The sequence below is a fragment of the Podarcis vaucheri genome (genome assembly GCF_965113315.1).
Source record: "Podarcis vaucheri genome assembly, chromosome: Z".
NCBI classification, from domain to species: domain Eukaryota; kingdom Metazoa; phylum Chordata; class Lepidosauria; order Squamata; family Lacertidae; genus Podarcis; species Podarcis vaucheri.
Genome location: NC_138758.1, coordinates 18,852,488 through 18,868,368, shown reverse-complemented (window position 1 = coordinate 18,868,368; position 15,881 = coordinate 18,852,488). Strand labels below are relative to the sequence as shown.

Here is a 15,881-nt window from a genome sequence, read left to right as displayed (position 1 = left end):
AATAACGACATATTAAAATTAAGTATATCTACGTATATGTATGTCCACAAAACACCCAAACTCCTGTGTGTAACTACAGGCAATGCAATAGGAACCCTTCTGTAAATAGCAAGTGCAATACAGTAGTACCTCGGGTTAAGTACTTAATTTGTTCCGGAGGTCTGTTCTTAACCTGAAACCGTTCTTAACCTGAAGCACCACTTTAGCGAATGGGGCCTCCTGCTGCCGCCGCACCACCGGAGCACGATTTCTGTTCTTATCCTGAAGCAAAGTTCTTAACCTGAAGCACTATTTCTGGGTTAGCGGAGTCTGTAACCTAAAGCGTATGTAACCTGAAGGGTATGTAACCCGAGGTATCACTGTATAACTCTGTCAAAATGGTAACAAAGTATCCAGATGTGCCTTTTTAAAGAGGGTGCTTTCACTTCACCTTGTTTTCTCAATGAATCCACCAATTTATTGATGAAATATCTCATTTACCAGTAAAACCTGAGCTGAAATGCTACGGATGGCAAGAAGTTGCTGGTAAAACATTTCCCAATAGACTGGCGATAAACTTCTTGCCACCTCTCTGTAAAACCAGTCTGGCAAGTATCTGTTAAAAGCAGACCTGTCAAAAGAGCATATTCTGTGTATGAATAAAGGCAGGGGTGACAATGGATTCAAGAACCAAGGCATTTGCCGTGCCTAAAGAATGGCCCAGGCTGGCCAGGAAAAGACAATCAGCAAGCAACATCAGGTATCTTGGCCAGACAAGACAGTCATTATACTATCAAATCCCTGTTTCAGGCCACCTCTTTCTGTGACGTTTGTATTATGATTTGGGATGGTTTGACTAAGGAGCTGGGCAATTTCTAAAGATTTTAAAAGTTGATACACACCTTTGTTCTGGGTCCCCTCAGCACCTAGCAAAGGGGTGGGGTGGGGACTCTGTTGCAACAGAAAAATAAAGATCTGCCTTGCTTTCCTTTAACTGGTTTCTGCCTCTACCCTTTCTTCTGTGGCCGACAACGGACTTAAGGGATATGAGCTCCCTTGGTGATACGTTGGGTTGTAAAAGCTAGCCTCCCTCCCCCCCCCCCATTTTAAATGCTACTTAGACTAATAGAGCTGGAAGGGATCCTGAGGCTCATCTAGACTAACTCTCTGCAATGAAGGAATCCCTATGGCAGATGGTTGGGCTGTACCTAGAAATCGGTGTGGGAAGGGAAGCCAGAAAGAAATGGCGAGGTATTGGAATAACACTTGTACTGTAGTTTAATAGTGAATTTTGGGACACAACGGAACAGTAAAAGATTTGGATTATTATAAAAAGATGCAGGAGGAAATGATTAACAATAGGACCCACAAAGGAGAGGAGGGAAGCCCAGGAGATTCTTTGGAATTTTGTTTCTATGTTGTATGTTGGGTATGTGACTGTAAAATTTCAATCTGAAAATCAAACCAAGAAAGAAAGGGAAAAAGAAAGAGGGGAAAAAGAAAAAGAAATGGCGATGTATAAATCAACAACAACAACGTGCGTTGCTAATAATAACTGTGCGACAAACAACGGCGATGTTGTTATTATCAATAGTAATAATAACGCAAATAGAAAAATCCGATGCTGCTATTCTAATCGCGGCAGGGTTGCACCAACGAAAGGGTTAATTCCCCTCCCCTCTCCGGTCTGCCGCGTGACCCAACCTGGGTCCTCCGTTCGTTCCTCTTTCTGCAAGATTCCCCCACCCACCAGGATTCCTAAGGAGCGGATTGGTGGATATTTCACGCTGGCCGCCGAAGAGCCCTTTGGTTGGCCGAGCGGCCAGAGCGAAGCGCTGCGATTGGCTGGATTGCCGTGTTCCTCGGTTCAGCTTGAACTCTGAGTTTTGCGGCGCGGCTGGTCCCAAAGTTCGGGAGCGGCGCTGCAAGAGGGAGTCGGGAATGGACCGGAGCTGTGGAATGGGGCTGCCGGTGCTGCTGCTGGTGCCGGTGCTGCTGCTGCTGGCGCTGTCCCGCCCGGCGGGCGCACTAGAAAACGGGTTGGCACGGACGCCGCCCATGGGCTGGCTGCACTGGGAGCGCTTCCTCTGCCAGGTCGACTGCGACGAAGAGCCCCGCCGATGCATCAGGTGAGCGCCTGGGATCTTGGGCCAAGAGGGCTGCCTGCTCGAACGTAGCGTTTTCATTCTTCAAAAACAAAAGCACGATCTCAGCTAGGTCATCCATCCATCTATCTATCCAATCTCTGTTAGAAAAAGGAAAACCTGCGAAGAGTCTGCCACCTCCCATTCTACTGTCAAACTTCCTCCTGAGGTTGAGTCAGAATCTCCTTTCTAGTAACTTGAAGCCTTTGGTTCAAGTCCTACCCTCCAGAGCAGTAGAAAACAAGCTCGCTCCACCCTCGACGTGACAGCCCTTCAGATACTTGAAGATGGCTATCATATCTTCTCTCAGTTGCCTCTTTTCCAGGCTAAATGTAACCAGTTTCCTCAGCCTTTCCTCATTAGGCTTGGTTTCCAGACCCTTGATCATACTGGGACCCTCCTCTGACCACATTCCTGCTTGTCAATGTCGTTGGACACAGTACTTCAGGTGTGGTCTGACCAAAGCAGGATAGAGTGATACTATGACTTCCCTTGATCTCTGGACACTGTATTTCTGTTGATGTAGCCTATAATAGCATTAGAATATTTTTATTTGGTTTTTTTGCTGCTGCATCAGGGTGCTCTTGGACCTTAGGACATCATTGCTTGCATTTGGGTTCACAATTTGTTAAATTATACCTTGTGGGTTCAGGCAACGTCATCTTATCACCTGCTACAAGTTTTTAAACTGGCTTAGCAGAGCTAGAAAGATTGTGCCACAAGTGGTGTGCTTGTATACATGCTGAGACTTGCATGAAAGCATCATAACTGTGCCATTTGCATTTAGTGGCCTTTCAAAGTGAATGCTTGTATAAACAAAGGTAAAATGCTTATATATACATACAGTGTCTCTCTCTCACACACACACACCCACACACCCACAGAGCACTTTATACCTGTGTGCACACACGAGAGAGAAAACTCTCTGTTAAATCCATCAGGTTCATGAAAGGTTTGCCAATATAAAGGTGTACCACATATATCTGTTGCCATTAATGTGGGCTAAGACTGTCCGTGGCTGGGGAACCTGTGGCCCCATGTAATATTGGACTACAACTTCCATCTTTCCTAGCCATTGTCCATGCTGGCCGTGAGTCCAACATGTGAAGGATTGCAGATTCCTCATCCCTGTTCATTTTAATGAAAGGTTGTCACCTTTCATTGCATGGTTCCTTTGCTTTTTAAGAGACACTTTAACCAGCAGATGAAGTTTTATCATCCATAGAGGATCTGGGGCAGGGGAAGGTTCCATCTGTTGACTTCCTGTTTGCAACTGTTAAAGGAACAAAAGCCTTTGACCTTGAAAAGCTTACAAGATAAGTCCAAGTGCATTAATTATGTGACACTTTGAAACTCCAAAATCAGAAAATGTGTCCACAATTGCCAGCGTGTAGTGGCAAACTCTGACTTATCTGCTATCAATAACTCACAATTTGCCAAGCGCAGTCAGAAACTGGCATATGCTGGTGTAGAAGTATTTAGCCAGGAGCCCCAAAAATACATTGAAACTCCTGTGTACTACAGCAAGCCTTGAAGCTGAGGGAGACAACTCTCTTTGCAGGAGAGGGAAAATATGTTGCATTTCTTCAGCATATGCATTACATTTCTGGGAGCCTGAGCAACAGACTGGCTTGGATTTTTGTAGCCCTGGTTTTACTGGCATGTCGAAAGCACGTCAAAGTGCAAGTAGCTAAATAGGTACCACTCTGGCAGGAAGGTAAACGGCGTTTCCGTGCGCTGCTCTGGTTCACCAGAAGCGGCTTAGTCATGCTGGCCACATGACCTGGAAGCTGTACACCGGCTCCCTCGGCCAATAAAGCGAGATGAGCACCGCAACCCCAGAGTCGTCCGCGACTGGACCTAATGGTCAGGGGTCCCTTTACCTTTATGATATTCTGGAACCATCTGGGACCTGGCCTGTGCTTGCAAACAGAATGGTAGAATGGTCTCTCTGTGTGTATCAGTTCAGATTGCAGATTGTTTCCTCACTAGATAAACAACAGCAAATTCTCTGTGAAGAGAAAAGTAGAACAGCAGAGCTGAACCTGGTGTCCTAAGTTTCATTTGTTTTGTTTGCAATTCTTTATGTAGGAGCACAGTCTGCAGTCTGAAGTTCATTGTGCCACCTCATTCTGCTAAATATGTCAACACAGGTTGAAGAAGCAAGCTGTGCAGTTTGCACATATCCTATGACTGGCCTGGCCGATATTGTAGTTTCCTCTTTAATAGTCTACGTAGCCTAAACATAAGCTGTTCCTCATTCCATGGAATATTCTGTGATTCAAACAGTTGGCTAAACTTTCCATGTATGTAAATCATCATGATTTATTTTTATATAGTGCCATGACTTGTACATGGACACTTTATAGAATAAGAGGTCCTCATCTCAAAGAACTTACAGTTTTGCCTGCTGGGAAGAGGAAACTTTGTGCAACAGATAATATGAGTAAAATGAGTAAAAACTTTTTCAGCTGGGGGACAACAGTAAGGGGCTGAGCCAATAACTTCACAGAGGTGATGAGTTTTGCAGGCAGTTAAAGGCTGTTGCTGCAAGGCTCAGAATGCATAGAAGTATTGTTTCATTAGCCACATAGGTGGGGCTGTAGGCACTTCTCAGTCATAATTATTGTAATTTGTTGTTTAGTCGTTTAGTCATGTCCGACTCTTCGTGACCCCATGGACCAGAGCACGCCAGGCACTCCTGTCTTCCACTGCCTCCCACAGTTTGGTCAGACTCATGTTTGTGGCTTCGAGAACACTGTCCAACCAAATTATTGTGGTTGGAGCAGGAACCGGCAAGCCACTCCAGTATCCCTGCCAAGAAAACTCCATGGACAAAGACAACAGGCATATAATTATTGTAATAGCAATATTTAAACATGAATGGTTGGGAGTCTGCAAACACTAAATACTATCTTGTATTAAATACCTTCCAGGTGTGGGTTTGTTTTTGGGCGGGGAGCAGGATTGCCAGTGGAAGCAGAAAATAGTTCTATTTTCAGTACAGACAAATATAAAATAGATGAAACCTAGGGTGATGACAGAGACCCTCTATTGCACAAGTTTCTGCAGAGCCTCTGCCAATCAGACAATGACATTGGGCTATATGACCTGGAGGAAGGCAACTTCTTATGACTTTCCTTTTTTGCCCTCTTCAGCGAGCAGCTGTTCATGCAGATGGCAGACCTTATGGTGTCAGATGGATGGAGGGACGTTGGGTACCAGTACTTGTGTATCGATGACTGCTGGATGGCTCCAACTCGTGATAAGCAAGGCAGGCTCCAACCAGATCCAAACCGTTTTCCTAGTGGGATTCGTAAACTAGCTGACTATGTAAGTGGGTTCTTGCTGACCTTTTCCCCAAAGCTTCTTCCACCTTGAGGTCAATGAGAACATATAAATGAGGAGCTGGAAAGGATGATGGGAATGGGAGGACTTCCTGTGCCTGCTCCCCTTTCACAGTGTGTCCCTAGCGCTGTATAACTGCAGGGCTGAACGTGACAAAGAAAAGCATTCCCCATCTCTAGATTTAACCATCCATAGGAATTGCTAAGAATTGACCTGAGCATGTCAATTTAGACCAGCATCCTCTTTCCAACAGCAGCCAGCCTGCTGCCCAATACATCACACGCAGAACATGAAGGCAGCAGCTCCCTGCAGTTGTTTGTCTCCAGATTCTGGTATTTAAAGACAGACAGCCCACTGGACATGGAGACTCTACTGTGCTCTCCTGGCTAGTGGTCATTGATAGGATAGCCCCTCCCATGTCCTGTCTCATTTTCTTGTGTCAACCCCTTTGGAGAGTAGCATCATACCTTCCATTGTTGAAAAACTAGTGCACCTTTTCTTAGCCTATTTTCTCCCCACCCCATTAACTAAAAGCAGGCCGAATTATTTTGATTTCTGCTTATAAAACATAATCTTTCCACTCCAGAAACCTTGCTGTGTTTCCCCCCTCAATTACCTGCAATCCAGGTCCACTCCAAGAGGCTGAAGCTGGGCATTTACGCAGATGTCGGGAACAAGACATGTGCTGGTTTTCCTGGCAGCCGCGATTACTACGATTTGGACGCTGACACCTTTGCTGGCTGGGGGGTGGACCTGCTGAAGTTTGATGGCTGTAACTTTGGCACCCTGGAACTGTTGGCAGAAGGTATGTCCCAGAGCAGTATTTGCCAGGAGGTCAGAGCGAACCTTTTAGCCTGCGTGGAATTTACTATTTACCTCGACCTTGGATAGGGTCACCCAGTTCACGTCCCTGGAAGCAGGAGAGAGGGCTTTAAGGAGGACTATGTGACTCGCTTCGTCCCCTCCCAAAACAGCTCACAGTAAATTTTCTGAACTGTCTATACTTGGAAGAAGCCACCAGCACCTTTGCCACTTTTACTCTCCCCTCTCTCTCCCCACCTAGCTCCTGATCCAAACGCTCTCTCCTGTTTCGGGCTTAAGGCACTGTTCAGGGTGCTTCATTTTAAGAAGATAATGACACACTTAAGAGCGTTCAGAGGAGGTGACCAGGATTTGGAGGGTGGGTGTCTGTAATTACTATGACAGGGATGAGGAACCTCAAGCCCTCCAGAGGTTACGAGACTCCCAAATCCTGTCAGCCCTAGGTAGCTAGGTCAAAGGTCATGGATGCTGGGAGTTGCGTGCAACGTCTGAAAGGCCAAAGATTCCCCGTCCTTGACCCAGAGCCAGAATTCAAGGAAATGAGCCTCATTGGCTTTAACTTACATTTTTCACTTCTTTATTGAAGACCTTTGAAAGAAAAAGTAAATGTAAAGGGACCCCTGGGTTGCGGTGCTCATTTTGCTTTACTGGCCAAGGGAGCTGGTGTACAGCTTCCGGGTCATGTGGCCAGCATGACTAAGCCCCTTCTGGTGAACCAGAGCAGCGCACGGAAACACCGTTTACCTTCCCGCCGGAGCAGTACCTATTGATCTACTTGCACTCTGATGTCCTTTCAAACTGCTAGGTTGGCAGGAGCAGGGACTGAGCAACGGGAGCTCACCCCATTGTGGGAATTCAAACTGCCAACCTTCTGATCAGCAAGCCCTAGGCTCTGTGGTTTAGACCACAGCGCCAGAAAGGCTTTGGTTATTTGGTTATTTGTTTTAATTCTTGGGGGGGGGTGTCTCTGCTCTTTGCCACCAGGTTATAAGAACATGTCTCATGCTTTGAACAAAACAGGCAGAGACATTGTGTTCTCGTGCGAGTGGCCGCTGTATGAGAGACCCTTTCGGAAGGTAAGGAGAGGCCGCTTTGCAACCTTGCTATTTCCCTGGGGCATATTGCTGGACTACAACACTCATCAGCTCTGACAGCTGGCCATGCTTGCAGGGCTGCTGAGGGCTGTAATAATAATTCAGCACCAGCTGGAGGGCCAAAGGTTTCCCACACCTGTCCTAGGGCAAGGGCTAGTAACCAAATGTTGATGGACTACAACTCCCATCACCCCTGACAATAAGTCATGCTGGGCTGGTTGAGGTCTGATGTGAGTTGGAATCCAGCAATGTCTGGAGGGTCTTCACAGGTTCCCCATTCCTACACAGTAACCTCTGCTTGTGATCTGCATATGAGTACATAAAACAATCAGGAAAGGTGACTGTCATTGACACACCAGTCATATTTGGTGTGCTGGGAACCTGTTTGGCTATGTAATAGTGAAACCCATTGATTGTGATGTTAGGCTGCACCTTGGGAAAAGCATCTTCCTGCATTGCAACAGGAATGACTATAATCCTCCACACCCAACTCACCAGATTAATTATCTGAAGAGATGGGAGGGTATGATAACACTTCCCTCCTTAGCTGATTTGCAGGGGTCAGCCAAGAGAAGGGGGGCTTTGTCCCGGTGTACATGTATGCTTGCTGTATGCAGGAGAGTGTGGGGTGACCACGCAAGCTGTCAGGTTCTTGGAGAGAATAAAGGTTCCCCACTCTTGCTGCAGCGGCTCCTCCTGTGTTATGTTTAGTCTCTTAGGGATATATAGATGGCAAGAAGTTATGGGGAAGGGCCGTGGCTCAGAGGTACAGCATCTGGTTTGCATGAAGAAGGTCCCAGGTTCAATCCCCAGCTTCTCCAGGGAAAGACACTCTGCCTGGAACCCTGGAAAGGCACTGCCAAGCAATGCAGACACTGCTGAGCAACATGGACCAGTGGTTTGACTTTGTGTAAGGCAGCTTCCTAGGGAAAGTTTCATGGGGCAAATGACTTCAGGAGAACTTGTAAAAAGAGAGGGAGCACCGTACCCTACCCGGGTCCTTCCCACACATTATTTAAAGCCAAGTTGAGTCAGTGCTGCAAAACCCTGTTTTGGGAACGGCCCTGCACAGTCTCTTGTAGAAGACCCAAATAGCCAGCCACGTCCCCTGCTGAAACAGTCCATTCCATTCTGATGCAGTGCTCAGTGGGACTGAAACATGACACATATCTTAAATAAAACAAATAAATCGTTGCCACCTCTTTTCTCTCTCTGCCTTTACTCCTCTGGCAGCCCAACTACACAGAGATCAGACAGTACTGCAATTACTGGAGGAATTATGCTGATGTCTATGATGCCTGGGGCAGCGTCAAGAACATCTTGGACTGGACTTCTTATAACCAGGACAGCATTGTGGATGCCGCTGGGCCAGGGGGCTGGAATGACCCGGATATGGTAAGAAAACCTTTTTCTGGGTCACTTATTCCAGATTCCACTCTGTTGCTCAAACATCCAAACCCTCACAGCCTTCCTGAGCCCAGGAGAGGGGCCTGTAGCTCACTGGGAGCGGAGAACCTGCCCACATTCAAACTCTAGCAATCCCAGATAGGGCTGGAAGAGGCTTCAGTCTGAAACCCTGGAGAACTGCTGCCAGTCATTGTGGGCTGGGGGAATGGTAGCTCAAAATGTACAGAGGATATCAGGCTGGGGTAGGGGGCTGTAGACCCGCCTTTAACCCAAATACGCATTTGGGGACCCAAATATTATTACTATTAATTCTGTTTTTGCCCTTATTATTTGTATGGCGGTGGCGTTGCAGTTGCAACCCACCTTATAGGTTTGTGGTGGGTCCTGACACACTAACTTGAAGACCAGTGGGTCTCAATTAGCTATGCACCATGGACCCCTTGTTTTTCAAAAGACAAGCCATGGGACCCCCTACTTTTCTGTTGCCCACCAATTGAGAAACCACTGCTGTAGAGAATATTGAACTCGATGAACCAGTTCTCTGATTTTGGCATAAAATAGCTTGTTGTATTCCAAAGTCATTGCTAAAGCACATCCAGTCCCCGCTGCTGAAGAGGGTGAGTCCCTTGCTCATCAGTCTGCCTTGAGTGTTCCCCAGGTGCCTGCCTTTTATTTATTCTCTCTCAATCTTCCTGCAAGCCCAGACATCTGCTTTGCATGGCTTTAGCTTCAGTTCTGGGTTGTATATTAATTTGCATGTTTTCTTCATGTTTATAAAATGACAGTAAGCTGCTTGTGTTCCTTTCAAACGCAAATACGTTTTTACATGTGGCCCACATGTAAACTCAGTGTGGTATACAGTGCACTTTATGGCCAAAGTGTCTCTGCACCATAAAATTTCTGCCTATTGGCTACAGCCATTTGGGATGCCCTCAGGCTATTTCAGCTATTAATTAAACAGGCATTAAAAATGGAATATGTGAGAAAATATCATGGCATCCCTGTGCAGGGCCTTCCTAAGAAAAATACAGAGCAGCAGAGTATAAAGAGTTTGATTCCTAATTCAGGCCCCAATCACAATATACATTTAAATCAGTATCATACCACTTTAAACAGTCATGGCTTCCCCAAAGAATTTTGGGTACTGTAGTTTGTTAAGGACTCTGGGAGTTCTTAGAATACCCTTATTCTCCTCATGGATCTATAACTTCTTATTTTTTTATATCATTTTTATTAAGTCTCCAACAATATTTAAAAACATTTATCCTTTTTTTTTTAGCATACAAATTTCTTCTTGACTTCCCACCCTTCCTTTCCTGATTTTTTTTTTTACTCTTTTTTATTAGCTGTTTATAGATCTATAACTTCTAAAATGGTCTAAGAGCTGGTCCTTCTTCTCAGGGACCCCTCGGAATGTCACTCTGTGAAAAGAGGGATTTCATAACAACTCCCGGCATCATACCAAACTACAGTTCCCAGCATTCTTCAGGGAAAACCATGGCTCTGTATTTATTATAGTGGTGCCATATTGCTTTAAAAATGTAAACTGCAGATGGAGCCACACATTTTAAGCGCACTGATATCAGGCTATAAAAGTTAGCCTAAGCTGTTCTGCTGGATTCACTTTTGGTGACAATCTCCACTTGAAAGGCTTGTTGGAAAAGGTCTTCGTTAGGAGTCAAGGAAACAGTAGAGATTGTGCCTCCCTTTGCAATGGGCGTTGCAAAGAGTAGGTGCTACCAAAACAGTGGTACCTCGGGTTAAGAACTAAATTCGTTCTGGAGGTCTGTTTTTAACCTGAAACATTCTTAACCTGAGGTACCACTTTAGCTAATGGGGCCTCCCGCTGCCGCCGCGCCACCCGCCGCGTGATTTCTGTTCTCATCCTGAGGTAAAGTTCTTAACCCACGGTACTACTTCCAAGCTAGTGGCGCCTGTAACCTGAAGTGTTTGTAACCCGAGGTACCACTGTAAAGGCCTTATTTCTACACTGTGTGGAGCAGACCTTCTGATGAGGTAGTATTTGCCAGAGACACTGAGTCAGGCTGTTTGCTCATCTAACCCAGAATTGTCTACACAGATGGGCAGCATCTCTTCAGGGCTTCAGGCAGACACAGGCTTTTCATAAAACCTTTCCTCTCGTAAACCTTTCCTCTCGTCTTCTTAACTCCGAATGCCTGGGATTGAACCTTTTCAGCGCAAAGAACATGCGCTCCCACTCTGTGGGAGTGGACGTATCTGGTGATAATTAAGGGCTGGATTTGGCCCAGGGGCCTCCAGCAGCTAATCACCAGCCTAGTTCCCTTCCTTAAGTGTAGCATCCCGATACCTAAGAGTTGTAACCCCCTTCAATATGGTAATTCTCCTCTACCACCCTCCTATGCCAGCTGGTGATTGGAAATTTTGGACTGAGCTGGGATCAGCAAGTAACTCAACTGGCACTCTGGGCCATCATGGCGGCTCCACTTCTCATGTCCAATGACCTGCGTCAGATTAGCCCACAAGCCAAGGCTCTTCTCCAAAACAAAGAAGTGATAGCCATCAACCAGGATCCACTGGGCAAGCAAGGATATCGAATTACCAAGGTAAGACTGCCATGGGGAAAAGGTGAGCGGAGCGGAGGAGGAGGAAAGTTTTGAAAGCCAAAACAAGGTGGGTTTAATAATAATAATAATAATAATAATAATAATAATAATAATAATAATTTATTTATACCCCACCCTTCCCAGTTCAGAAAACTAGGCTCAGGGCGGCTAACAACAAATTTTAAAACACTTAATTGATGCAACCAAAAACAGCATAAAATACAGTATAAAACGTGAATAACAATAAATTCAGAATTCAAAAATCAATTTAGGGGGGGAAATCCATCCAATAAACATTAGATGATCACCAAGGCTAGCTGGCTAAGTTGCTAAGTTAGTCCTATTTGGGCCAGCGAGGAAACCAGGGGAAAATTAGCTGTGGGATCCCAGAGTGGGTAATCTTCATAAAAAGGGGAGGGGGAGGGAAGGAAAGGAAGGAAGAGGAATAAAAGAACAGGCTGAGTTCAAATTGAAAGCCAGGCGGAATAGCTCTGGCTTACAGGCCCTGCAGAAGGAAGTTAAATCCTGCAGGGCCCTGGTCTCATGGGACAGAGCATTCCACCAGGTTGGACTCTCCTGTTCTCAGTCTTGATGTCTTTAGCCTTGTTTTCCAAACTTCCCAAACTTGAGCCGCCAGCCTTGTTTTGGACTACAGTTCCCATCATCCCTGACCACTGGTCCTGCTAGCTAGGGATGATGGGAGTTGTAGTCCAAAAACAGCCGGCGACCCAAAGTTTGGGAAATTGCTTTAGATGAAGTTGAAAGGCTGTACTCATCCAGATCTTGTTCCAAATACAAATGGGACGCAGCCCCACCAACCTCAGTTAGGCCTCACCTGCCTGCCTACTTACCTACAGCAATACCTGGTGGCCCTGCTGTCAGCTTCCTTCTCTGTAGCCTCAGTACTGCTATTGTAAAATTCATTACTTTTTAAGATTTCCTCCCCTACATTCAAGCAGTATACACATTCTACGAATGATTTGGTTAGCTCTCCCTGTCATTTGGCTTTGGCTCCAGATCCTGTTTGTAGGGCTTTCTGCTTTCCCTCCCTGCCCACTTCGAACAGGCAGCAGCAGCAGGTGATATTGTTAATTCATTGAGCCTAGTATTGTCTCCTCTGGACTGGAAGTAGAGGAACTTGGGCAGAGGTCTTTCACACCACCTGCTTCCTCATCCTTTTAATAGGCAGTTCTTTTAAGGAAGTGCATTTTAAGTTTCTTAAGAGCCGGTGTTTTGCAGCATTAAGAGTGTGAGCTGGGAAGACTCCTTTCAAATTGCCCCTGATGTGAACTTATAGGGCGGCTGCTTTTAAGCAAGCCATCTTTCTCCCTTCCTTAGATGATCCATTTAAATAAGAGGTGAGGGGTCCTTTTCAGCTTGAGGGCCACATTCTGTTAGGGGAAACCTGAAGGCTGCATTCCGTGCAAAATTCCCAGGTTTATTCACACATACACCCACCCACACCCTTTCCATCCAGGCAAGCGAAAGGCAGCATCACAGTTCCAAGGTGGTTACAGCTGGACAGTACCACTCAATGAAAGCATGGAACAGGACTGGAGAGACACAGATAAAGAGGCCTGGAGGTTTTCATTTGGCCCCTAAATCCAAAATTCCCTGCTCCCAATTTAAACGAAGTTTCCCATTTTGAATAGATAGATAAATATCCTGAGTGCAGTCCAGAAACATCTGGAGAGCAAGAGGTTCCTAGCTCTGCTTTAGAGCAATAAATAACATTGGATCAGGGTTATCACAGGATTGCTTCCTCCAGTATGAACCTGCTGAAATCTTAAGATCTCCATCGGAGGCCTTCTGGTGCTCCTGCTAGAGGAATATAGAGACAGCCTTGTCGGTGGTGGCCCCTTGTTTATGGAACACCCCTCCCTGAAGGGCAAGGGAGTCCCCAACACAATCTTTTACCGTTCTGTCCTTGAAGCCCTTTTAGTAGTTTTTAAAGGGTTCACCATATAGTTTCGTAAACTTTACTTGTCGTCTTTGTTGTTTTGTTTGTAAGCAGTTTTGTACGTTAACAGAAAAAGCAGTCTACAGAGCAGAGATGGGGAGCCTGTGTCCTTCCAGATGCTGATGGACTACAGCTCCCATCACCCCTGCCTATTGGGCTGGTTGGCTGTGGCCAATGGGAGTTGGCAGCCCAATATCTGGAGGGCCACAGCTTCCCCATCCCCGGTGATTGTTACTGCAGCTGGTAATGGATGTTGTGTCTTTCCAGGAAAACCACTTTGAGCTGTGGGAGCGGCCCCTGTCAGGTGGAGCCTTTGCCATTGCTGTGCTGAACCGTCAGGAGATTGGTGGACCACAGGCTTTTGTCTTCTCTACTGCCTTCCTTGGCAGTGGCTTAGCTTGTAACCCTGCCTGCTCCATCCAGCAGATCCTTCCCACCAGTGAGGATTTGGGGCTGCACAACTGGGTTTCACCCTTGAAGGTTGTGGTGAACCCAACTGGCACAGTGCTGCTGAAGACGGTGGTGACTGAGGAAAAACTGTTTGATAATGGAAACAAGCGCTTTCCAGAGTTCTTGTAACATAGCATATTCTTTCCCCCCTCATTTTTTTCTCCCAAGGAGGACTTTTAGGCAGAAGCAGGTAACCTTCCTACATGTCTGGGAAAGGTTGCTACAACATCAACTCCTTAGTTCAGTGCCACATTCCTAATCCTGCAGTGACTTCTAAATTTCCTTTAAAGTGTAAGAATCTGCATTTCTGGAGAAGTAAACTGGAGATAGCAGTCTATGCCTTATTGCGCTTTGCCAAACACGGTATCAACACCATGTTTTCTTCTTCTACCTCTGGGGGATGCCGAGCATGATGAATGTAGTTGTGTTGTTAAGAAAAAGGCTGTGGTTATACACCAGTAACTCCTGTGGGCACCTATTCGTCCAGCTTACTCAAACCACAATATACACAACTTTGTTACTTTTAGCCCTCTCCCCCCACTACCTAAAGATAATTAAAGCACAGCTGAGATTACAACATGCACACCCCGTTGTACCTCAGGCACTTTTCTGATAACCTGTTTCAGCAGGACACCTTTGAATAAATTGTACTATGCCTATTTATTGAACTTCTGTTATTGCCTGTGGGTTTTGTTTGTTGTGTAAGCCACGTTGTATGGGGGGGGGGGGGCAAAGCAGTCTTACCAATAAATCTAGGGGAAATCTCAGCTGTGTTGCTAAACCAGTAAGTTTGAAGTCATCATGGACTTTGCATACCACCAAGCCTCACTGCTTCACTAAAGTGATCCATAAAATGTGATTGTACAAGAGATACTGGCAAAATGTTTTCAATGAATCTTTGCTGTCTTTCTGCCATGAACTAAATCCCCATTGCTGGGATAATGGAAGTGAATTAAAAGTCCACATGATCAAGCTATTGGGGTTTTCGTGTTCTATTCCATTTGCTGCTTATTGGTTAAAGGAACACCACAATGGGAAAAATCAGGTCAGTTGTTTTAGCCAAATACAATGAAGCAAGAAACTAAAATTTACTTATGATTTCTTGAAACTTAAATGTTTGTTTCTAGATTTTTAACAAATAAAGGTGCAAAAATCTCAAAATTTAAGCATTCTAAAGAAAAAAGACTGAGAATATAGTTAGAAGTGATTATGGGAGTTTGGTGAAGGCATATCCTGCATATGCCTTTGAACTCTTGGGGGTTTACAGGGTTGGACTACAACTCCCACAATCCCCTAACTATTGCTCCTTCTGGCTTGGGGTGATGGGAGTTATAGTCCAACATCTGGGGACCAGAAGCTGAGAAAGGCTGCCCTAATCACTGCACAAATTACGAAGTCTCTGCTAGAGATTGAAGAGGGACACGCATGGAAAACAGCTTTCGTCCCTGTACTGTACATTACTTTCCATATTCCCAATTGCTTCAACACCTGAAAAAGCAACCTATCTGCTTATCTTCCAATAGTCTCCCAGCAATGAAAGTAGTCCCAGAGAAATATGTCATGTCAATGAATTGGCTTACAATGAATGTTTTCCCCAAAAGGAATGTGCAAGTGGGGAAAAAGTGGGGGGAAAGGCTAGACAATATTGAATGAGTGGGAAAGGGAAACAGAGAAAGCAGGGTTTGGTCCTAGGCTCCCTGTATAAAATGTTGCAGAGAAAACAGAATGACAAAAAGGAATGAAATAAATAAAAGATAAATGCCAAGAGGAAAAGGCAGCCATGTCCTACACATAGCAGCACAATATAATGAAAACACGACCCCGCTTTCTTCAGCCTCACAGTTGGGCACGAGAGCTGAAAAATATCCACATCTGTATACTCAATTCTGAGTAAACTCGGCCTCCTAAAGCAAAATATACCCCAGGGGGCTGAGTTTGGTCAGAATCAAGTATATACTTCCAGAGTTAACACTAAATACATTTCTTCTGGTAAATGAGCCACCATAGCTGCTAGAGGGCTGTGAAAACTGGTGTCCTGGGCTTTTGACTTACCTACCCACGTATTCTCTGAAACCAAGAGAGCACATTGGTT

General features: G+C 45.5%; 1 protein-coding gene across 1 annotated transcript; it reads left to right on the top strand.

The window, feature by feature from the left end:
• The first annotated feature begins 1,767 nt into the window (after positions 1-1,767).
• Positions 1,768-14,765, top strand: GLA (galactosidase alpha). The gene is made up of 7 exons (XM_082207642.1): positions 1,768-2,108; positions 5,282-5,456; positions 6,099-6,276; positions 7,278-7,369; positions 8,621-8,782; positions 11,182-11,379; positions 13,607-14,765. The coding sequence occupies exons 1-7, from the start codon at positions 1,921-1,923 to the stop codon at positions 13,916-13,918; spliced, it is 1,305 nt and encodes a 434-aa protein (XP_082063768.1). The 5' UTR covers positions 1,768-1,920; the 3' UTR covers positions 13,919-14,765.
• Positions 14,766-15,881: the final 1,116 nt, after the last annotated feature.

What these genes read in the sequence shown, in the direction of transcription:
- GLA (XM_082207642.1), top strand. Translation starts at nt 1,921, where the DNA reads ATGGACCGGAGCTGTGGAATGGGGCTGCCGGTGCTGCTGCTGGTGCCG. An exon ending in TTCGTAAACTAGCTGACTAT is followed by an intron (nt 5,457 to 6,098) that starts GTAAGTGGGTTC and finishes CCTGCAATCCAG; the next exon opens with GTCCACTCCAAGAGGCTGAA. An exon ending in AAGGATATCGAATTACCAAG is followed by an intron (nt 11,380 to 13,606) that starts GTAAGACTGCCA and finishes GTGTCTTTCCAG; the next exon opens with GAAAACCACTTTGAGCTGTG.